This window comes from Synchiropus splendidus, chromosome 18 (assembly GCF_027744825.2).
Source record: "Synchiropus splendidus isolate RoL2022-P1 chromosome 18, RoL_Sspl_1.0, whole genome shotgun sequence".
Taxonomy (NCBI): Eukaryota; Metazoa; Chordata; class Actinopteri; order Syngnathiformes; family Callionymidae; genus Synchiropus; species Synchiropus splendidus.
Window position 1 is genome coordinate 3,300,320 of NC_071351.1, and position 20,655 is coordinate 3,320,974.

The 20,655-nt window shown below is 41.4% G+C and overlaps 4 protein-coding genes and 2 non-coding genes across 16 annotated transcripts; 3 read left to right on the forward strand and 3 right to left on the reverse strand.

The window, feature by feature from the left end:
• The first annotated feature begins 167 nt into the window (after nucleotides 1-167).
• Nucleotides 168-5,810, forward strand: LOC128749950 (tumor necrosis factor receptor superfamily member 14-like). Of its 2 annotated transcripts, none has more exons than XM_053849978.1 (8): nucleotides 168-273; nucleotides 2,972-3,070; nucleotides 3,795-3,885; nucleotides 3,963-4,088; nucleotides 4,208-4,363; nucleotides 4,452-4,539; nucleotides 4,611-4,771; nucleotides 5,024-5,809. In XM_053849978.1, exons 2-8 carry the CDS (start codon nucleotides 2,972-2,974, stop codon nucleotides 5,164-5,166), a joined length of 864 nt encoding a protein of 287 aa, XP_053705953.1. In that variant the 5' UTR covers nucleotides 168-273; the 3' UTR covers nucleotides 5,167-5,809. The 2 variants fall into 2 exon arrangements, with proteins under 2 accessions (XP_053705953.1, XP_053705952.1); XM_053849977.1 differs by having other exon boundaries at nucleotides 220-308; nucleotides 5,024-5,810.
• Nucleotides 5,811-6,264: 454 nt separating this feature from the next.
• On the forward strand, nucleotides 6,265-8,728 carry LOC128750034 (tumor necrosis factor receptor superfamily member 14-like). Its single transcript, XM_053850154.1, has 7 exons — nucleotides 6,265-6,292; nucleotides 6,933-7,001; nucleotides 7,220-7,322; nucleotides 7,400-7,525; nucleotides 7,640-7,795; nucleotides 7,884-7,971; nucleotides 8,044-8,728. The coding sequence occupies exons 2-7, from the start codon at nucleotides 6,933-6,935 to the stop codon at nucleotides 8,216-8,218; spliced, it is 717 nt and encodes a 238-aa protein (XP_053706129.1). The 5' UTR covers nucleotides 6,265-6,292; the 3' UTR covers nucleotides 8,219-8,728.
• A 199-nt stretch (nucleotides 8,729-8,927) lies between these two features.
• Nucleotides 8,928-13,775, forward strand: LOC128749737 (tumor necrosis factor receptor superfamily member 14-like). 10 transcript variants are annotated; one of them, XR_008412982.1, is made up of 11 exons: nucleotides 8,928-9,079; nucleotides 9,921-10,030; nucleotides 10,250-10,352; nucleotides 10,430-10,555; nucleotides 10,776-10,931; nucleotides 11,020-11,107; nucleotides 11,180-11,328; nucleotides 11,411-11,452; nucleotides 11,721-11,764; nucleotides 11,865-12,003; nucleotides 12,180-12,329. XR_008412982.1 is itself a non-coding variant. In XM_053849614.1 (11 exons), exons 2-11 carry the CDS (start codon nucleotides 9,995-9,997, stop codon nucleotides 12,339-12,341), a joined length of 954 nt encoding a protein of 317 aa, XP_053705589.1. In that variant the 5' UTR covers nucleotides 8,928-9,079; nucleotides 9,921-9,994; the 3' UTR covers nucleotides 12,342-13,775. The 10 variants fall into 10 exon arrangements, 7 of the variants coding, with proteins under 7 accessions (XP_053705589.1, XP_053705590.1, XP_053705591.1 ...); XR_008412983.1 differs by having other exon boundaries at nucleotides 11,865-12,068; nucleotides 12,165-12,313; XR_008412981.1 differs by having other exon boundaries at nucleotides 12,165-12,307.
• Nucleotides 13,776-14,417: 642 nt separating this feature from the next.
• Nucleotides 14,418-16,767, reverse strand: rpl10 (ribosomal protein L10). Its single transcript, XM_053849530.1, has 6 exons — nucleotides 16,618-16,767; nucleotides 16,103-16,161; nucleotides 15,583-15,690; nucleotides 15,214-15,352; nucleotides 14,971-15,133; nucleotides 14,418-14,626 (listed from the first exon to the last, which is right to left on the reverse strand). Exons 1-6 carry the CDS (start codon nucleotides 16,638-16,640, stop codon nucleotides 14,471-14,473), a joined length of 648 nt encoding a protein of 215 aa, XP_053705505.1. The 5' UTR covers nucleotides 16,641-16,767; the 3' UTR covers nucleotides 14,418-14,470.
• On the reverse strand, nucleotides 14,766-14,898 carry LOC128750319 (small nucleolar RNA SNORA70). The gene has a single exon (XR_008413121.1). It is a non-coding gene; the product is annotated as a small nucleolar RNA SNORA70 (small nucleolar RNA).
• LOC128750317 (small nucleolar RNA SNORA70) lies at nucleotides 15,760-15,892 on the reverse strand. The gene has a single exon (XR_008413119.1). It is a non-coding gene; the product is annotated as a small nucleolar RNA SNORA70 (small nucleolar RNA).
• Nucleotides 16,768-20,655: the final 3,888 nt, after the last annotated feature.

Sequence of the window (20,655 nt, forward strand, 5' to 3'; positions counted from 1 at the left end):
AATATAAGTCTGCAGGTTTTATTTATTTTTTATTTATTTATTTTTTAATATAAATATATCGCACAAAAAATGGTCTAAACGCATCCATTTTGGGCGATAACGTACGTTTGTAATGGCAATAACAACAACAAAAAGGATGCGCACTCGGAACGAACTCCAGCTACCATTACGGTAGCAAGTTCGCGTCAGACGTAAAAAAAACAAAGCAGAACAAAAACAAAAGTGAAATGGTCAGCGTTCGAGAACATCTCGTATTCCCACGGTCAGGAATAAGTGAGTACAAGTCAAGGGAGCAAGTGCACGTCGTTGTGAGTGTCACTGTGTTGTTGTGTGCGTTACAGTTGCGACACCTTCATGAGACGCAGCGAGAAAGAAATATGGCGACAGTGACCGTGGTTCCGACTGTGGACAAAAGCGAAACTCGAGCGCTCGAAGGCGGACCCATCCGACCTTACCAAAACCGAGCCTAACCTTGCGCGTGTGTGTGTTAAAAAAGTGCTGAAGACAACGATTAAAACAGAAAAACACCAACATTCAACTGTATATGACACCAGCTAAGGACTTCACCCTCATTTTTAGAACTCAATATTACGGAAGTTTTCGGTTAAAAGGCGACTATAGTCGATGACGCATAAGAAGTTGGATATGTGTTCTGAAACGTTGACGTTGTATATATATATATATATATATATATATATATATATATATTTTTTTTTTTTTCTGTCTCAGAAAATTAGAATATTGTGATAAAGTTCTTTATTTTCTGTAATGCAATTTAAAAAACTAAAATGTCATACATTCTGGATTCATTACAAATCAACTGAAATATTGCAAGCCTTTTATTATTTTAATATTGCTGATTATGGCTTACAGCTTAAGAGAACAAAAAAATCCTCTCTCAAAATATTAGAATATTTCCTCAGACCAAGTGAAAAAATGTAAAACAGCAAAAAAAAACAAATTCAATCATTTGAAAATGCCCATTAATGCACTCAGTACTTGGTTGAGAATCCTTTCGCACGGATTACTGCATCAATGCGGCGTGGCATGGAGGCTGGGCATCCATAACACCTCAGGAATGCCACAGGCTGGTTGCCTTGATGCAGTAATCCGTGCGAAAGGATTGTCAACCAAGTACTGAGTGCATTAATTGGCATTTTGAAATGATTGAATTTTTTTTTTTGCTGTTTTACATTTTTTCACTTGGTCTGAGGAAATATTCTAATATTTTGAGATAGGATTTTTTTGTTCTCTTAAGCTGTAAGCCATAATCAGCAATATTAAAATAATAAAAGGCTTGCAATATTTCAGTTGATTTGTAATGAATCCAGAATGTATGACATTGTAGTTTTTTAAATTGCATTACAGAAAATAAAGAACTTTATCACAATATTCTAATTTTCTGAGACAGTCCTGTATATATAAAACTAGCTCTAATCAAAAACGAGCATAAACGAATTAGCATCATGTTTTGTGGCTCAGTTGCAGTTGTCACATGTGGGGTCTGAGGGGTGAGGGGGTTTGGGTCCCGTCAAATCTCTGGCCCTCACCTCGTTGATCCTGTTCCACACGCGCAGAGAGAAACTCCAGCAGGGGGCAGGGGTCAACTCTTCGAGTTTCATGGACATCCTGAAAAACGAGTACCACTTCAATTTGAATCGCTGAAACTTCAGAGCGACGTTTGTGTTCTGAAAAAAAAAAAAAAAAAAAAAAAAGAATCAGCCTGTTGAATAAGATACTGCAGTCAAGTCCGAGTCTTCGGCTTAGTTCACAGCCATGAATGTATCGGTGTTAACCTAAATTATTTTATGTATTTATTTATTTATTTTCATATTACACGGCACGTGGTCTTCTGAACTTAAAGATAACATTACTGCGTTGTATTTATGTTTGGACCTTTAATCGCTGAGAAAGCAAAATAACATTTTCGACTCATTACAGACTTAAATTGCATTACAAACGTATTGTACTGAGGATGACACAAGAGCAGTGGAAAACTCACCCGGCAGCGAGAACACGCAGTGGCAGAGTGGGGTGCGCGCTGTTGAAACAGGAAGATGAAGAGCAGGAGGAGGGGGGGGGGGGGGAGGGGGAGGAGCGAATGGAGTGCATCCGAAAACCAAATGAATATCTTTTTATGAAGATAAAAAAAATACATCCAGCTGTCCCCGTCTACTATCAGAATATAAATATATTATTATTTATAATCCGCTTCATTCACGGCTTAAATCAGAAACTCTAAAGCCAATGTTGTCCTCAATGGACAACGCCCAGAAATGACTGTACCGTAATACTGGCACCAAATGCGCACACCGTTACCGCTGCACAGGGGTGGGGTGGGAGGATGAGATCGTCGTTCTTCCCGGCGGAGAATCGGCCGATATGACCCACCCTCCAAAATAAAACATTTACAATGCATTACATTGTCCCTTCTTTTGTTCATCAACTTCACAGGCAGTTGTTTGTCTTCATCTGCATTCTAGTTTCAAATAAAAATAACCTGTCTTTCATAACATATGTGCACCACTGCCGCCCTAATATTTCGCATGGCACCAGAGGAAGAAAACAGAGTTAACAGCAAAATGTTTCTTTTTTTTCTCTTCAAACTCAAGTGATGAAAATTCTGATATAAGTAAAATAAGGTGCCTTTTAAAAAACATATTTTCTATTTTACCCATAGTTCTGTTACCATATGAAAGGGCTTCCAGTATTTATGATTTAGATTTTGAATATTAACATATAATGTATTGAACTGAATTTGGTATGTCTTTTTTTTTCCAAGAACTACAAACTATTTTGCTTCTCTGTTGAGCAACACCAATCTCAGTTCGTCACCAAGTGGTCACAGGAGAAATTCAGATGTGCAGTAACAGTCAAAATAATACATGTTTGCTCAATGCTTTTCAGATTGACAGACATCACCTTGTAGATCTGTGGTTTCTCTTGACTTATATTTCTCTTCTCCCCCCAGATGCTCCAAGTTTTGGGTGCATTTTGTCTTATGGGCTCAAGTTCATGGATAACATATGCAAAGATGACAGATGGTTCTCTGATAGTGTTGTTGTTTCTGGTGAGTTGTGCTCCTATAAGACACATTAGGAACTCAGGAGGACATTCAGTCCATGTGGAAGCCTCTGGACTTTCGCTGAAGCACGTGATACAAATACAAATCTAATGTTCAGTTGAGTCAGGACGACGGAGGTGACAGCTCCAGTGAGTGTTGTGGACCTGAAAGGGGAGAAAACTGGCAGCAACATCACCGCTAATTTGACAATGTTTTTGTCTTTAACTATGTTGTGTTGTACATTTGAAATATATATTATAAATATTTTTGATCCCAGTTTGTTGTTAAGTTTCTCTTGACTTGTGGAAAAATAATACTGATGCTGAAAACAATTTCACATGACTCCACCAGGAATGCATTGATTCACTTGAGGAATATGTTTTTGACACTCAAACCTTTCGTGATTTGAACGTCTGTTGAAACAAACTGAATTCGAGTTTTGAGGTGCCGTTGTGTTACAGCTGACACATTGAAATTGATGAACGCAGAAACATATTTTTGTGCTGCACTGTTACTACCTGCTATGGGCCTGGTGTGAGAGTTTTATTTTACGTCTGGATTCTACAGCTTGAGTAGATGTTTATGTTGATAGCAGGATAAAAAAAGACATACTTTATGGAGATGAAGACGGATTCAGGTGCTGTTTGAATTCTGATTTATGTTGCTATGATTCCTTAAACAAGTGAGCACCATGTCTCTAATCAAAGGTGGCTTTGTTATTGTGCTGCAGTTGTGGGGACCGACCGCTCGCTCCTGTCTCCAATTTGAATATGTGTTGAGGACGGACCAAGGAGAAGAGTGTTGTCCCAAGTGTGTCCCAGGTGAGAGCCAGTCTTGGTCCTCTACTTCAGAAGACCGAAAAGTCACTGAACTTGTGATTGATTTATTTGTCCAACAGGACACAGAGTCAAAACACATTGCACTGCGTATCAAAGCACGTCCTGTATTGCCTGTGACGGTGGAACCTACATAGACAAATATAATGGAGAGAAACAGTGTTTCCAGTGTCTCAACTGTGCTGAAGGTAAAGTGTTTTGTTTCTGTTTGTCATGAAAACAGATGGTCTGTGAGGTCTTTCATCAGACCCTTGAGTCACATTTATGTGAAGATTGATGATGAAGTTATTCACCACGTGATCCACAGGAACTGGACTCAGACAGATCAGCTCCTGTATAAACACACGAAACACTGTGTGTGAACCTCAGGAGGGTTTCTTCTGTGTGAGCGGCTCAGTGGACAGATGTGTGGCAGCACAGCAACACTCCACATGTGCACCAGGACAATACATCAGCACAGCAGGTGGGTCCAGAAAGATCTGATCCATTTAGGATCCATCTTTCCTTGGCTGATCTCAACAGCTCTGATGGAGCTTCAATGTCATTCACAGGAACGTCCTCCACAGACACTGTGTGTGGAGACTGCAGGGAAGGAACATTCTCCAATGGAACCTTCACGTCCTGTCAGGTTCACACACAGTGAGTGGAGCTTCACACATGATACTTGGTTCCATGGATCCTTCTAAACTGTCGCCCACTTGTCTCTGTAGATGCTCCAGGCTTCAACAACCAGGAACCATCTATGCTGACTCTGTGTGTCTAGAAGGTTTGACCGCAGCAGAGCTGGCTGCGATTGTTATCGGGATTCTACTCCTACTGATTCTCTTATGTGTATTGCTGATCCTGATAAGGAAACACAGACGTCAGAAAGGTAAATTCATGTATTCATGTATTAGAAATACAGTTTTTTAAACCATTTCTTGAAAGTCGATGAAACAATATGGATTCTAAAGTGAGATCAGACCCTTTAAGATGTGGGTATATTGTGATAGTAGTGTAGCCATTATGATAACAACCATCATGGAATATCAGATCATCCTGAAACATTGAAACTTCGACAAGGACAGGACAGGACAGAGTGGTGAATGGCTCTTTACATGAATAACGCCTCTTCTCTTTCCAGAGCTCCCAAGAGCAGCTCCAGGGGATGAGGACAACACATGTCCCTTACAAGAGGCCACCAAAACATGTTCCACACTTGGACGCAGTCATCACAGCTTTGACAGTTACAATGAGGATTGTGTTACTACGGAGCCCTGGAAGTGATATGCATGTGTTTATTTATTTGGATGTGACAGGCATGACTTTATTTTAATTTTTTTATTTATTTCAATTGCATTAAAATAAGTAAAGTAGACTAGTTCCACACTACAATGAAGGCACAAGATATGGTACAGTGTGGCACTGTCATGCTGCCAGAGACGCTTGGACCAAAGTTTGAGGACACAGCTCATGTTGGCTGTTGAACCTGCTGAAGAAGCTTCAGGCTGATGCACAGAGCAAGTCTGTGGCATGATCCAAATGTCATTGAGGACATTCAAATGTAAATACTGCTATAGCTATAGCTGTCGATTGCTGTCTTCTAGTGTCTCTGCTGAAAACCTAGTAAGTAATTCTCTTTGTGCTTCATTTACCACAATGAATGAGACCTAAGGACCATTTGAGTGACGGTTTCTCCACTTTTACTTGTCCTTTTTCTGTTGTGCCGTGTCAATAAACACATAAGCATACTTTCGCCTTGCTGTGTTCTGACTCCTAATGGAGCCACTTTTCTCTGCTCTTGTGAGATACTCAAGTTTCTCATTCAGATTGTAGAGATGGGTATGGAAGAGTTACTCCTGCTCCTTTTTTCAATTTATTCATATTAAATTACAAACCACTGAACATTCACTTGGAGACACTTTCACTGACATTTTCACTGGCCACACCTCCATCGAACTCCAGAAACAGGAAGTGGACCATGACAATGTGTTAATAATTATTTTTCTTCAAATAAATCCAATTTTCATTGAAGCCTTTTTAAGCATCAAAAGTTACAAAAATCCACCTCCGGAGATCATTTACCATGGCTAAGTGTCACTGTAAGTGTCGGCAGCGCCACCTGCTGTTCTTTTGAGCTCATTACAGATTAACGACGAGCAGCATTATTGGGTGACAAAGTCGCTTTGTGAATTAAAATGAGCGCCTTGGTGCAGGTCTGCGCTCTCGTGGCTGCGCTCTACTTTATTTACGGAAGCAAACACTGTACTGGCAACACTGTATTATAACTATGTGAGATCGTCTCAATGCGCGAAACTGAACTGACACTCGTAGGAGTCCGTCCTCTTGGCTCTTGTCCACACGGAATACCGCTGGATTTGAAATTTCATTCGACACGCCGCGGGAATATTCGGTAAGATATAATGTATAAAAACGTGAATGGGGGTGATATTTAATATTTCTGTCCTCTGATTCATTGCAGTCGGTTACAAGTTATATGACATTGTGCCATTGTATCTCACTCTTAGTGATGCGTTGTAAACAACTAGGTCGATGTTTATACTTTTTATGTTGCTGAGCATGAGTTAAGATCACTTATAATTTCTGCCCCTCAATCCCTCTTCTTATTTTTTTTTTATCACAGTGTTCTGTTTGACTTCATTTTGTGTTGTTAATATTCTATTATTATATTATATTATGTGTTGTCATTATTATTAATGTATTGTATAATTTTTTGTTTTCTTTTACACAATACGTATGCAGTCATTGAATGAAAGCTTCAAGTCAACACACAGTTGTCACTTGTACCTTTGGTAATTGTTGCATCACTAAACTCTTAAGAACAAGTTCAGAAATCAACGGTGCAGCTGGTGTTTGACTAAACTCATGACTGACTGTAACAGTGTTTGATACATAAATATATATTTGTATTCCCTTATTGATCCATCACCTCTTGTACATCCAAATCGTCTTTCATTTCAAAGACTATTTATCCAGAAACTGATCAGAGAAAACTGATACTGGTGGATCAACAGGCTGCTGTTTGTCCCCAGATGGGCAGATGCTTGATGCTTCTCAGCTCATCTGTGATGTGGAGAAGCCGCTGGACTATTCTGATGGTGGTGAGATGAACGTTTGATGCCTTTATTCAGTCTTTGAACTTGAAGTGACGTCTGCATTGAAAACAAACGTCAGATCCAAAAATATTTCAGTCATAGAATTGAAAATAAGTGATGGACCAACACTGCAGTTCCAACCATGGAGGACTGTTTTAATGGATCCTTGGTGTTAACTGAGAGTTTGGATTTCTTGCTACTTGATAATGTTTTGGTTTCTACAGATGTTCTACTGCATGTCGGTGGGAACCACTCGCTCCTGTCTCCAATTTGAATATGTGTTGAGGCGGGACCAGGAAGAAGAGTGTTGTCCCAAGTGTGTCCCGGGTGAGATCCAGTCTTGGTCCTCTACTTCAGATGACTCAACTGTGGGTCAACTTGTGATTTAATTATTTGTCTTACAGGCTACAGAGTCAAAACAGACTGCACTGAGTCACAAAGCACATCCTGCACTGCCTGTGATGGTGGAACCTACATGGACAAATATAATGGAGAGAAACAGTGTTTCCAGTGTCTCAACTGTGCTGAAGGTGAAGTGTGTTTTTAAATGTAGTTTTCTGACTGTTAGACTGAAGCCATGTTCACAGTGAAACTCATTTCTATCACATTTATGATGATGAAGTTATTCACCATGTGATCCACAGGCACCGGACTGAGGGAGATCAGCTCCTGCAAATTCGACCAAAACACTGTGTGTGAACCTCTGGAGGGTTTCTTCTGTGTGAGCGGCTCAGCGAACAGATGTGTGGCAGCACAGCAACACTCCACATGTGCACCAGGACAATACATCAGCAGAGCAGGTGGGTCCAGAAAGATCTGATCCATTTAGGATCCATCTTTCCTTGGCTGATCTCAACAGCTCTGATGGAGTTTCAATGTCATTCACAGGAACGTCCTCCACAGACACTGTGTGTGGAGACTGCAGTGAAGGAACATTCTCAAATGGAACCTTCATGTCCTGTCAGAATCACACACAGTGAGTGGAGCTTCACACGTGATGCTTGGTTCACATGGATCCTTCTAAACTGTCGCCCACTTGTCTCTGTAGATGCTCCAGGCTTCAACAACCAGGAACCATCTATGCTGACTCTGTGTGTCTAGAAGGTTTGACAGCAGCAGAGGTGGCTGGGCTTGTTATTGGAACACTTCTGATCCTCTCCTGTGTATCAGTGATCCTGATTGTGAAAATGCGTCGACATAAGAACTGTAATTACGTCAGGTGATTAGGCTGTAGTGAGGCCACGTGATGTAATTGCAGTTGTGCTGTAAACCTCTGGATTCACTTTTTTTTTTTTATCGATCAAGTGACACAGTCTGGTCCCAAAAGGAACTTCAACAGACAGAGACTCTGTAATGACAGCACAATGACCAACTGAAAACAGCGTCTTCACTACATTCAGACAGTCACTGTGTTGCTGTGCCACTCTCACAGATGTTTCCACACGTTTGTTTTGCACCCGACTGTTTTGATCTCAGGAACTTGAGTTTGAGAGGTTTGGCCCAAAAGTGCGGGCCTTTTCCAGAACAAAGATATTCTTTTCTTGTATTGTTATTTTTCATGTTGTCTTTCTTTGATATGTACACAGTTAAACACTGTTATTCAAGGTTTGTTTTCCTCAATCTTCAGTGATGATGATGTGATGCTCAGTCACATTTGTCGCTATGATGGTGATCAGTTGAAAAAGAACCCTTTTTTCATTTTACTGAATTTATGGTTTGATTTCCAAAATTAAATACTCAACACTATTCCAAACTTGTCCCATGTGGAAAAGTCATGCATTGTAGTAGCTAAAAAGGCATCACACCTGGACACATTCACAGCTTTGACTCCAGCGACAGAGACAGAATCTGAAAGTATTTATGTTACGACCGGTTGGGCAGGGTTCAATCTGAGCTCAGCGTCTCTGAAGAAAAGCTCTGTGCCTAGACAAGAGCTCAGTGTTCCTAGTCAACTGATGATTCACAGGACACTCCTCCCTGCCTGTGGACTCTGAGCCCGGCACAACAGTAACAAGGAAGTGAAATGTTTGCCTTTCTTTCTGTGCTCAATCATCGTGACGGACCAGGAGCAAACCATCCTCCAGGTAATGACCTCTTTAATACATTCACCTGAAAACAGACTCAACTTTCAGATTATTTATTTTTCACCACTGTTGTATGTATTGTAATGATTGTATTGTATTGTTGTATGCTGTGTTGTTCAGTCTAAGTGTTACATTATGCTGTATATATGAGGGGTGTATGAGCAGATGGCACTGTAGGTGTAGTACGTGTATGTGTGTGTGTGAGGCCTCAGACATTGAAGTGGAGCAGAGGTGTGTGCTGACATGAACCAGCACGTCTCTCCTGTAGACTCAAGTCCTGCTTCCTCCTGTGGGGAAGAACGTTACACGGTGGAGTTCACTACTTCAGGTAGAGCTGACTGCAGGTGCTGATGTACTGCAAATGTTCAGCTGAGAAGAGACGCTGGGATGTTTCTGGAGAAACAGTCAGGATTTAATCATGTGATCAGTTGACAAGTTTGGGAAATGGAAGTCGACGCACACTGTGAAAATTGTTTGTGACTGATGCCAACCTGATGGCAAAGGTCCATTGCAAAACAAATGAAACCAGTAGATCTTGCTCTGGGACTTTCCAACAGAAGTTATCAAACCTGTGATCTCAAGCGAGAAGCAGCTGTTTAATGACAGGGTCAGGTGCTTCAGTTCTCTTGACTCTTCCTGTTGACTGGCTCTTCTGTACCAGCTCCATAAACCATAGCTTTTACTGACACACACATACACACAAAGAGCTTTGCTACCAAATGATGTGGACACCATGAGTATAGTTCCAGACAAACATAAGTGAGTGATGTTAGACGCTTGTCCGACTGACAGATGTCACCATGGGGATCTGCACATAAACTGTCCTTCTCTTCTCCCCCAGATGGTCCAGGCGATGATGCACTGCTTGATTTAAACACAACATCATGAATAACTGCTGGACGAAGACCCCAAAAGATGACTCATGGCTGTCTGAAGAATCTTGTTGTACTGGTAAGTTTGACAGGTTTGAGGGGTTCCAGTTGCATTTAGTCCATGTTTTGTGAAGTGATGTACATGAGGATAAGAAGCATCTGGATATTGTAATGTACTTCAATATATCATGTCAACTCTTTTGTCAGTGTCAGACAGGTCAGTCTGTGATTCCATTTCCATGAAGTGAGCATCATTCCTCTCATCAAAGGTGACTTTATAACTGCCTTGTTCCCACAGATGTTCTGCACAATGTTAGTAGGAACCACACGCTCCTGTCTCCAATTTGAATATGTGTTGAGGACGGACCAGGGAGAAGAGTGTTGTCCCAAGTGTGTCCCGGGTGAGATCCAGTCTTGGTCCTCTACTTCAGACGACAGAAGAGTCACCTAACCTATGATTGAATTATTTGTCTAACAGGACACAGAGTCAAAACACATTGCACTGAGTGGCAAAGCACGTCCTGTATTGCCTGTGATGAAGGAACCTACATGGACAAATATAACGGAGAGAAACAGTGTTTCCAGTGTCTCAACTGTGCTGAAGGTGAAGTGTGTTTTTTAAAAATGTTCTGAGGAGATGTAGCTGTCCGGCTGAAGTCATATTCACATTGAAATGCTTCAATCATGAGAATAAATGGACACTAAAAGAATGTCTGACACATAAAGAAGACTGTTACTGATGTATTTTAGAAGAACCTTGATTTAGATTTTTATCACATTTATGTGAAGATTGATGATGAAGTTATTCACCACGTGATCAACAGGCACCGGACTGAGGGAGATCAGCTCCTGTATAAACACACGAAACACTGTGTGTGAACCTCTGGAGGGTTTCTTCTGTGTGAGCGGCTCAGTGGACAGATGTGTGGCAGCACAGCAACACTCCACATGTGCACCAGGACGATACATCAGCACAGCAGGTGGGTCCAGAAAGATCTGATCCATTTAGGATCCATCTTTCCTTGGCTGATCTCAACAGCTCTGATGGAGCTTCAATGTCATTCACAGGAACGTCCTCCACAGACACTGTGTGTGGAGACTGCAGTGAAGGAACATTCTCAGATGGAACCTTCAAGTCCTGTCAGAATCACACACAGTGAGTGGAGCTTCACACATGATGCTTGGTTCACATGGATCCTTCTGAACTGTCGCCCACTTGTCTCTGTAGATGCTCCAGGCTTCAACAACCAGGAACCATTTCCTCTGACTCGGTGTGTGTCGAAGGTTTGACACCAGGAGAGTGGGCTGGGCTTGTTGCTGCTGGGATATCTGCTGGCATATGTGTTCCACTCTGTTTGTTGAGTAAAAGAATCTGCTGTAAGAATGGAAAACATGTAAAAACACATGACTGTATTTTAACACTGATACATGCTAATAAAAATATTTTTTCTCAAACCAGGCAAAAGAAAGGAAACCAGAGAACCCAGAGTTTTCCATGCAAGTATGTACTGTATATTCCCTCTCATTATCCGTCTGACTGCTGTGGTGGAAGTGTTTCGGTCAACACAACTGAACTGATGTGTTACTTTTACATAGCTGTGGTGGAATATTCAGCTTGATTTATTTCTTTCACTGGGGTCAAAATAATTATATGGTTGTTTCAATAAGCAAATAACAGATTTGTTGTCAAGAAAATATCTTTAATTCCAGTATCTGCAAATCAATGCAAATGAATTGTTTCTCAGTCACATGGTTTTACTGCGTTTCAGACAACGCAACATGTGAAGCACTGGTTGATGAAGCAGCACCTCCGGTGAGTCCTCCAACACCTCTCTGACACGTCTTCATTACAAAGCATTATCGTCTCTGCTCTCCTTGTACTCGCGTCTTGATTGTCCATTTCCAACATTTAGCTTCCCTCTGCTGTGGTCCTCACTGATAAAGCCCTCCTGGATGACGCTGGCGCTGACGTGTTGCACCCCCCAAGGTGACAAGGACAGTTTCTTCTGCGAGTTTGACAAGTCAATCGAACCATTCTCATCCCACTACAAAGTAATTCTGGAGACACACTGCTTCCTTATTTTGCCGCAGCTTTCAATTTGATGCTGCATTTACTGGTTAGAATATTCAGAGATTATTTAAGTATTTGTTGCTAAAAATGACTCTTTATCAGTAGAGTCTGTTTACTGTCAGGGGGAACTAAAGGTAAATAGATTTGTGTGTTTCAGAATGGATCAGCTATCATGGGGAACTTGAAGAGGACAAGTATTCCTGCAGTGCCAGTGGACCTGAGGCTTCACAACAAGACAACAGAGGCGAGCAGCCCTGCATCAATGACTCGCTATTTATCAGGGACAGAAACAGAAACTTTGATTTTAGGACAGTACTGAATGTGTAATGTTTTTTGATATATTATTTTCTATTTCGACTTTTTATATCTTCATGTGAGACAAATGTGGTTCTTAAATCATTTTGTGAATATCTGACCACTGTAGAGTTAGTGAGAAATCCCCGGCCGTCGGAGGCCTTCTTCACTGGACCTGTCTCTAGTGCACAGGTCACATTATCTTAGCTGATAATGGGCACCAAAGTTCTTTCCTCTGATGTGCATGCAGTCTACAGATTAATAACAAACACTTGATATATTGGGACCAGGAGGCAAATGATTGCACAGGTCAGTCACTGTCAACGGCAGAACAGAGCTCTTGGGTTTTGGTCTGAGCAGGCTTCTGAGCAAGTGCACTTTGACTTTGAAAAAGGATTTTGGATTGCTAGAAGCTACAAAAGGGACCCGGACCACCCAGAATGCAGGTAAAAAACAAAGGCTGCAATGGCAGAATATGCAGCTTGTATAATTGTTATTCAGAGAATTTCTTATTAATCTGCGTAAGAATTATTAGAATAGAGATTAGGCCTACTGGGGATACTCTTTAAAAAATGAAGGGTTTGCCTACCTCATGGTCCTTTGGAAATGGCAAAAATGAATTCTACACATTTTAAAACCCTAGATGAGTCTCAAAAAATGTCAAAATTAATCAATAAATGAGATTCACAATTGACCAATCAGAAAATACAGCAGAAAACGATTATCTTGAACATGACTTTGAAAGGCATTGAAATGATTCAGAGATCCTGTGTAACACCACCTCACTGCTCAGCAGTTCAAGTATCCAGCCGGAGGTGGGCCTTCATCAACCAGTGCTTCACATGTTGCGTCGTCTGAAACGCAGTAAAACCATGTGACTCAGAAACAATTCATTTGCTTTGATTTGCAGTCAGATACTGGAATTAAAGATCATTTTCTTGACAACAAATCTGTTATTTACTTAGTGAAAGAAAGAAATTAATATTCCATACTGCTGTTTCAACCCGGCCCTGACCAAAATCCCAAGGACACTACAGTCTCTCTTGAAACTGTTTCATGATGAAACTTCTTAGTGGAGTTTGTCTCCAACGTCATTATTTGTTTATGTTTAAATTGAACAGAGAACTCAGTGCAGAGATGAGAAACTCTATGTTTCACATCTCTGGTAGAAGCCGCTGGTGTCTGACAGGCTGCTCTGCCAGCTTTATTTAGGGGTTAAATGGAGCCGTCTGTCTGCTGTATCTCATGTCTCTGAACAGTTGACTTGAACTATGGAGCAGTCTGGACACATGTCCTCGATGCTACTGAAGAAATATGAGAAATCATGTGAAGAAATGATCATTTAGTCATGTTCTATTCTCCAAATCATGATACAAACTGTCAGTCCTTAACCATGATTTCACAATTCTCTCTTGTAAAATGCATGTTTTTCATTGCCTTATTAAAGATTTCACTAACACTTTGAGGCTTTAGACTTTGTTGATGGTCCCTAACGGATGGCGGCTCGTAGCATTAGCGCTGCCTGAGAGAGTATGTCCGCGAGAGTATGAACCCTAGTGGGGACGTGGAAGAGGACGCTGCCGCCAATACCAGAGCGGAGCTCCGTCCAATATGCAACTGTTTTCACCTTGGCAGCGAGAGACCTGCGTGTGTTGATGTGAACCAAGGCAGACGACCGCCTTTGAGGACCGCTCCATCTAATAAAATAAACAGGGATCCAGAGACTCAGTTGTCCAGTGTCATGTCAAGTTCAAGACTACGATGGTGAACCAAAGTCCACCACACTCTCCACAACTGTCACACGCCGGTGTTGGCTGCCAAACGCTATGGAACTGGACCGTCACGCTCTCGAGAGTGAGCCACCTGTTTATCCAATTTATGGTGAGATGCAGAATTGTCACCATGGAGATTGTGTTTGGAGGCATATTGTGTACAACAACTTATCGCCCATCCCTAATCAGAACATTTCCATTCGTGTTCTGGGACATTCATCCAGTCTTGCTATGAAAGACCAACATCCACCACGTTCAATCTCAAACCCTATTTATTCAGGCATCTTCACTTCAGAGTACGGAAGAAAAGAGGAATGAATCCAGTCAGATTTGTGATCAAACCCACTTTTATTGGTTCTGAATGAACAAGGGAGCGACGGCTCTAGTTGGCGTGGATGGCCTTCCAGCGGGACAGAGGTCCTCTGTTGGGGATGTACTTCACCCCGCAGCCATCGGGAATGAGGCGCTTCTCAGCCATCATTTCGTCAAAGTCGCAAGCGTTGAACTTGGTGAAGCCGTACTTCTTGGAGATGTGGATCTACGCAAGACAAGTCAAAGGTAATGAGATTCAAGTGGAACATCTATGAAACGCTGATAAAGAGCAGTTCAGTCTAGTGTGAATACTAACTAAATGAACACTCATATGAGCCAAATATCAATAGGTAAAACACTCGGTGTTGTGTCTCAGTGGTCCCTTAAAGCACTCAGCACCACACGGCTGAGAACATACACAACCAAAGAGTCACTGTCTGCAGCCTTTGCACACCAGAACCACACTGCAGAAGAGCTGGTCGGCTTAATAGACGGCAGAGCTTTAAGCTAAAACACGTCCTGAGAAAGAGTATAGGAGAAAAAGAGACCCAGGTCTTGTTTCTTTTATACCTTCTGACGTCCAGGGAACTTGAACTTGGCTCTGCGGAGAGCCTCGATCACATGCTCCTTGTTCTGGGCCTTGGTACGCACAGACATGATGACCTGACCAATGTGCACACGGGCCACGGTGCCCTGGGGTTTACCAAAGGCACCACGCATCCCAGTCTGGAGCCTGAGCAGCACAAGAGGAAACCCAATGTTGAGCACAGAACATCTGAAGACGTTCTCAGTCTCTAGCGCCGTGGAACTCACCTATCAGCCCCAGCGCATGATAACATTTTGTTGATGCGGATGACGTGGAAGGGATGCAGACGCATACGGATGTGGAAGCCATCTTTACCGCAGGTCTTCACCATGTACTTGTTAGCACAGATACGGGCGGCCTCCAGAGCTGCAACATTAGGAGCACTTTAGTTGAACATCATGGACCATATTGATGGATCTACAATCCTTAAACTTGTATTAAACTATAACGTATAGCCAAAATAGTTTAGTTTCATTGGCGTAAAATGGCATTTAACCGATGAACATTTAGATTCATAAAGATGTTAGTGACAGGAAAACCTTGTGGTTGGACTTAAAAACAACCACCTAATTCACCCATGTCTGAGCTTTTCTTACCTTCAGAGGACAGCTGCTCGTACTCATCAGACACCATGTGACCACACAGAGGGAACTCATCTACTTTGGCCTTCTTCCTGCCCAAGTCAAAAATCCTGATCTTGGGATCTATAGGGGGAAAAACACTTTACTGACGGCATGTTTGAGGAATAAGTGGAAGAGAGCTTGTGTCCAATAGAATGTCTCGGTGGTCCCTTAAAGCACTCAGCACCACACGGCTGAGGACATACACAACCAAAGAGTCACTGTCTGCAGCCTTTGCACACCAGAACCACACTGCAGGAGAGCTGGTCGGCTTAATAGACTGCAGGGAAATAGAGTTACAAAATCCAATGTCACCTCTATATGTTTAAAATTAATACCTCAGGGTTGTGTTAACACTTTTAAAGCGAGTATCATTACTTGGTTAAAACCTAGCTCCAATGCAACTGAAATTAAATCTATGGTCTGTGGCCTTTGTGATGAGTGAAATGGGGCATGTATCAATTGTAAATCTCCATAGAAGGATAGGAAAACTTACCAGGAACACCCCTGCAGAAGCGGGACTTGGGGTACGGCTTGTTCTTGCAGTATCTGTAGCTGTGGAGGACAAGACGTACATTAAACAAACATGCCTTACCCTCAAATTAGGTGACAAAATGAACGTGAATAAATGCGATCGGGGACTAGACGACACGGGTTGACTCACAAATGTGGTCGTAACATCAGCAGAGCTACGCCCTTGTACATTAACATGGCAAAAATAATACTTAGACGTCAATGTCCCGTTGTCACTTGTTGGGTGACAGCATTCCACCGGCGCTAGCTTCATGCTAACAAGAGCAATTTTGACGTGTATATTTGCTTTATACAAGGACGACGTGTAGGCTTAACTGATCGTTCGCATTAGCAATGATCAAAAGCGTGACAAAATACAGTCAAAGAGCGCCTGTTGTTTCATATAGCCGTCATGTTGTCTACTCTCCACATGGTACGACTGCCATTTTACCGAGAGCGAACCGGCCCGACCTAAAACCCGCCCGTTAGACAACTTACCAGCGGGCTGGTCGGCGGCCCATGGTTGCAACCTGTGAATAAACAAATACAAAACGATAAAAGGCTTTCGTAAGTCAGACAAATGTGAAAAGGACTTCGATTTGTTAAGTTTATTGAGAGACGATGGAAGCGCGAGTCATCCACGCACTCACCTAATGGAGGAAAGGAAGAAAACGTCACTTCCGTCCTGTCATATAGACGAGCAGGAATTATTAAAATACATTTAAAATGAGCACATTTTGATCAAAGCATGCTTATTTCCTCTCTTATGTATATTGCTTGGTTTAAAATCATATTATTTAAAATATAGAAGAATATGGTGCAAATGTCTATGATCTCACCGCGGAAAGATGAGTTTCGAATGGAATCCTGGGAAATCTTGGTGCGTTTAATGATTTTAGGGAAATTTTTATTTGCACTGTTAAGAGTGGCGCCACGGCTTCAGGTAGAAATAATTTTGTTTCGTAATGTGTTTGTTTTACACATTTTTATGTAAACGCTCCATTATATTAAATGTGTCTTATTTTAATAAAAATAAAGCAGTCGATGAAGCCAACCGGTCGACGGTGTGAGAGCTGGGTTTGAGCACGTCTTCTTACACTCACGAACTACGAGCCATTGAGCTACTGTCAAACCCGTATGTTACATATTGTGCGGTTTATTTTCTGTGTCTCACCGGGTCATTGTTCTTTATTTTTACTTTCTTCAATGTTGCAGGTGTTGGTCAGCAGGAGGCAGCAAAATGCTCTCTACCGACACGACGTGGAAGTTCATGCTGTCGTCCGCGGTAAGCTGTTTAAACTAACAAATGCTATTTGTTTAGACAAATGTGTCGTTTGTCTCAAAAAGTAATTAGCATCTGCAGCTATAACAGGAGACAATAATATAGCAATTTATTTTTTAAAATAATTTTACGGAATTAATGAGGCTCTTTCCCATTATATGGTTCATATCATCAGGTTGTTGTTTGTATGTTTCATCATGTTTTATATTTTAAATGCTAATTTGTCTTCTGTACTTTCCCAAAACATGACACTATTAATGTAGATCGTTAGCTACCGAAATCAACATTTCCTTCCACCGTCCACTAGAGTTCGCTGTTGTTCAACACAAGATCATGGCGCTCTGTCCCGCTCCAGAATTGTACGAACAATGAGCTCATATCTGAACTCCTGTAATGCAGAACAAATGTTGGAACTTCCCAGAGGAATTCAAGGAATTTTAACCTTGTTCTTCCAGAAATCTGATCCCACATTACTCATCATAACAAAAAGCGTCATTTGGGGAAGGATCCAGTTTATGATGGCGATCGCCAGTATTTTTTTATTGGACACACTGTTTGATTTTTAGCATCCAATTTCATACCATTGCCACTTGATTTCTGAACTTCTTATCTGAAGGACAGACTGTTGGAGATAAGATTCTAGTTTGAGTTGTTGCTGAATTGTTGGCACATCACTACTTTTTTTTTGTCTCAAGCAGTTCTCTGCTTACTACTTTACATTTAGTTGACAAAAGTGCTGAGTGAGACTAAATAAGACGCAAGAAAGTAAGAGTAGGAAGACACTCCCAAGTGACACAGAGTCTGAGGGCGGATGCGAGCAAGAGTTTGAACTCTGACAGGGATCCCTGTGCAGACTCATGAGAAGGTCACCAATCTGGTAATGATGACCTCTTATCCGGTTTAGTTCTGTTTTGTGTAAAATATTGCTGATATATTGCATATATTGCTTTGGGAGAATGACATTTGAGTAGTAGCAAGCAAACAGGGCCACACAAAAAAAAACACACTGGCAAATTTACACACACAGACCAGTGACCAAACATCAGGGTGTGGTGACTAACATCCTCCGTGTTGCTGTCAAAACGGAAATGTGACAGGGATGTGTGAGTGTGTCAGTAGGTGTTGTCGTGTGGACCCAACTTACAAATGACAATGCTCAAAGTTCCAATGAAGTATTGCAGACATTATAAATGTCATGACCTCGCTCCTGGTGAAACAATACTATCAATGCTTTTCCTTGTGTCAATGGGTTTTTTGTCGTCATTTAATGATAGCTAAGTTCAGCATATTTCTTACGTATCTCCCTTCAAACATGCCACTGAGTTGACATGATAAAATATAAAAACCGGCCTGTTCTTTCTGTTCCAAGTGTTTATGTCAGCCAAGCTTGTGTACTTTCCTTTTAGGCACTCTGGTTTCCTCCCACTATCCAAATAAAAATGGCTCTATATCATCTGTCGGTTTGAGAGTGTGATGGTGCTTGTCGGTCAAGCTGTACAAGGTCCCTCTCTTGTCGAGGCTTTGGGAAAGGCTCTGGGCCCCTCAACATCAATTAAGGAGGTTTCTCTGCTTACCATGTCGATGACTGTTAAAGTAATTCATGTTTATTCACGTCATTGATTTCCCCTATATTGTGCTCCTGATGGTGACTGTGATGGAGTCTGCTCTTTAACATGATCTAGTAACGTTAAATTACTCAAAGCCTTCGAAATAAAATTTGCAAAATACACCAACAATAATGTTAACTGTCCAAATTATTATTTTTCTTTCAATTAAGAAGATATAAGTAAGATAAAGTAAGCTTGAATGAACAGTGTTCTGTAAAGTCAGAAGTTGAAAATGTCTCTCTTGTTTCGTCACACACAGATATGAGGTTATGAAAGCGGACGGTTAAGCAACCGAAATTTTTTTTTTTTATGTTGAGTGGTCATTTGTTGTCTCCTGTTGCTCCGGAAGTGCAAATGGAATGTTGCTATGGAGAGCCAGAAAGAAAGAGATCATCAACACAAGAACTCGAGACCTCTCTCTCTCCTCTGGTGCTTTTAATGTTGAGATCGCACTTGTGTTTAGCTCTGAACTTCTCATTTTAGACAAAAAAAATTGACCTGTTTCTTCTCTATTATGACAAGCTCACCTATGCATTTAATCATTGTGAACATTTTCAGAAGACAAGAAAGGATTAGAAAGTAATAAACTCGTGAATCAGCTGCAGCAGTGGAGTGACTCAGTAGTGGATGTAGAGCTCATCAGTCCCTCTCTGCCAGTCGTGTCTCTGCAGGTCTATGTCGGACTCGCCTGCTTCAGTAGTGAGATCATATGATGTCATCCAAGTTCTTAGAGAAGGAGCAGTCAGCCAAAGCGTGTATGAGAGAAAAATACTGAAATATAAGCCACATTAGGCCACACAGGAAACCAACTGACAATCTAATAAGTCAAACTTATTTCTGTGACATGAAGGCTGTTCGCTGCAGGGGGATTGTTTCCCTCTCTGAAACCGCTTCATCCCTGTCCACTTTTCCCGTCGGGAGTAACCCAATTTGCAAAGATGCTTGAAAAATATATCTAGTTTCTCAGCCAGCACAGCCACAAATCATCTCAGACTTAGGTCAGCAAAGCAAGTGCCTCTCAGAAACTAAGTTTGGCTCATGTGTTTCCATTCTCCAAAGTAGGTCTCCTCTGATGCTTCTTTATTTAGCGCTCATTTAAGCACACTATAATTTAGCCAAACCATCCTATCATACCAGCTGATGTTAAGCCACACAATTCTAGACTTCTTCACTCATGAACTCTAAATCTCATTTTTGTGTGAAAATAAATCCCTCTGTGATATAAAGAAAAAAAAATGGGGAGATTGTTTCTTATGTCTATTACTTCTAGATTACATTTCCCACTCTTTTATTTTTATACCTTCATACTTGAAAGTACTTCATAAATAAAGTACTTTATTTGATTACATGTATTAAGTTGCCATCTCCAACCTGCAGTATTGTTCACTTCCTGTTTTATCTTGAAGTTTGTTCCGTGTCACCGCCCTCCACCTCTATAAGTAAGTTATTGCTTTGACTTCTTACCTGTTTTTGACACCACACTGCTCTGTGGTTTAGGATACTGTTGCTTGGGTTTTCACACTGTTCCATAACAAAGTCTTTGTGTCTGAATCCTGCATTGTGGGTTAACTATTTCCTCCCAGTCTGACACATACCCTGCTCACTTCCTTCGTAATTCATGATTATTAACTAACCTCATGGATCCAT

Bases quoted from the DNA above. Each gene is read 5' to 3' on its own strand.
- LOC128749950 (XM_053849977.1), top strand. From the start codon at position 228: ATGGTCAGCGTTCGAGAACATCTCGTATTCCCACGGTCAGGAATAAGT. The intron at 4,089-4,207 runs GTAAAGTGTTTT...CGTGATCCACAG, and splicing joins GTGTCTCAACTGTGCTGAAG to GAACTGGACTCAGACAGATC. The intron at 4,772-5,023 runs GTAAATTCATGT...TTCTCTTTCCAG, and splicing joins GAAACACAGACGTCAGAAAG to AGCTCCCAAGAGCAGCTCCA.
- LOC128750034 (XM_053850154.1), top strand. From the start codon at position 6,933: ATGGGCAGATGCTTGATGCTTCTCAGCTCATCTGTGATGTGGAGAAGC. The intron at 7,002-7,219 runs GTGAGATGAACG...TGGTTTCTACAG, and splicing joins GCTGGACTATTCTGATGGTG to ATGTTCTACTGCATGTCGGT. The intron at 7,972-8,043 runs GTGAGTGGAGCT...TTGTCTCTGTAG, and splicing joins TCCTGTCAGAATCACACACA to ATGCTCCAGGCTTCAACAAC.
- LOC128749737 (XM_053849614.1), top strand. From the start codon at position 9,995: ATGACTCATGGCTGTCTGAAGAATCTTGTTGTACTG. The intron at 10,031-10,249 runs GTAAGTTTGACA...TTGTTCCCACAG, and splicing joins TGAAGAATCTTGTTGTACTG to ATGTTCTGCACAATGTTAGT. The intron at 10,353-10,429 runs GTGAGATCCAGT...TTTGTCTAACAG, and splicing joins TTGTCCCAAGTGTGTCCCGG to GACACAGAGTCAAAACACAT.
- rpl10 (XM_053849530.1), bottom strand. From the start codon at position 16,640: ATGGGCCGCCGACCAGCCCGCTG. The intron at 16,162-16,617 runs GTAAGTTGTCTA...TGTCCTCCACAG, and splicing joins GGCCGCCGACCAGCCCGCTG to CTACAGATACTGCAAGAACA. The intron at 14,627-14,970 runs GTATAAAAGAAA...TGTCTTGCGTAG, and splicing joins AGTTCCCTGGACGTCAGAAG to ATCCACATCTCCAAGAAGTA.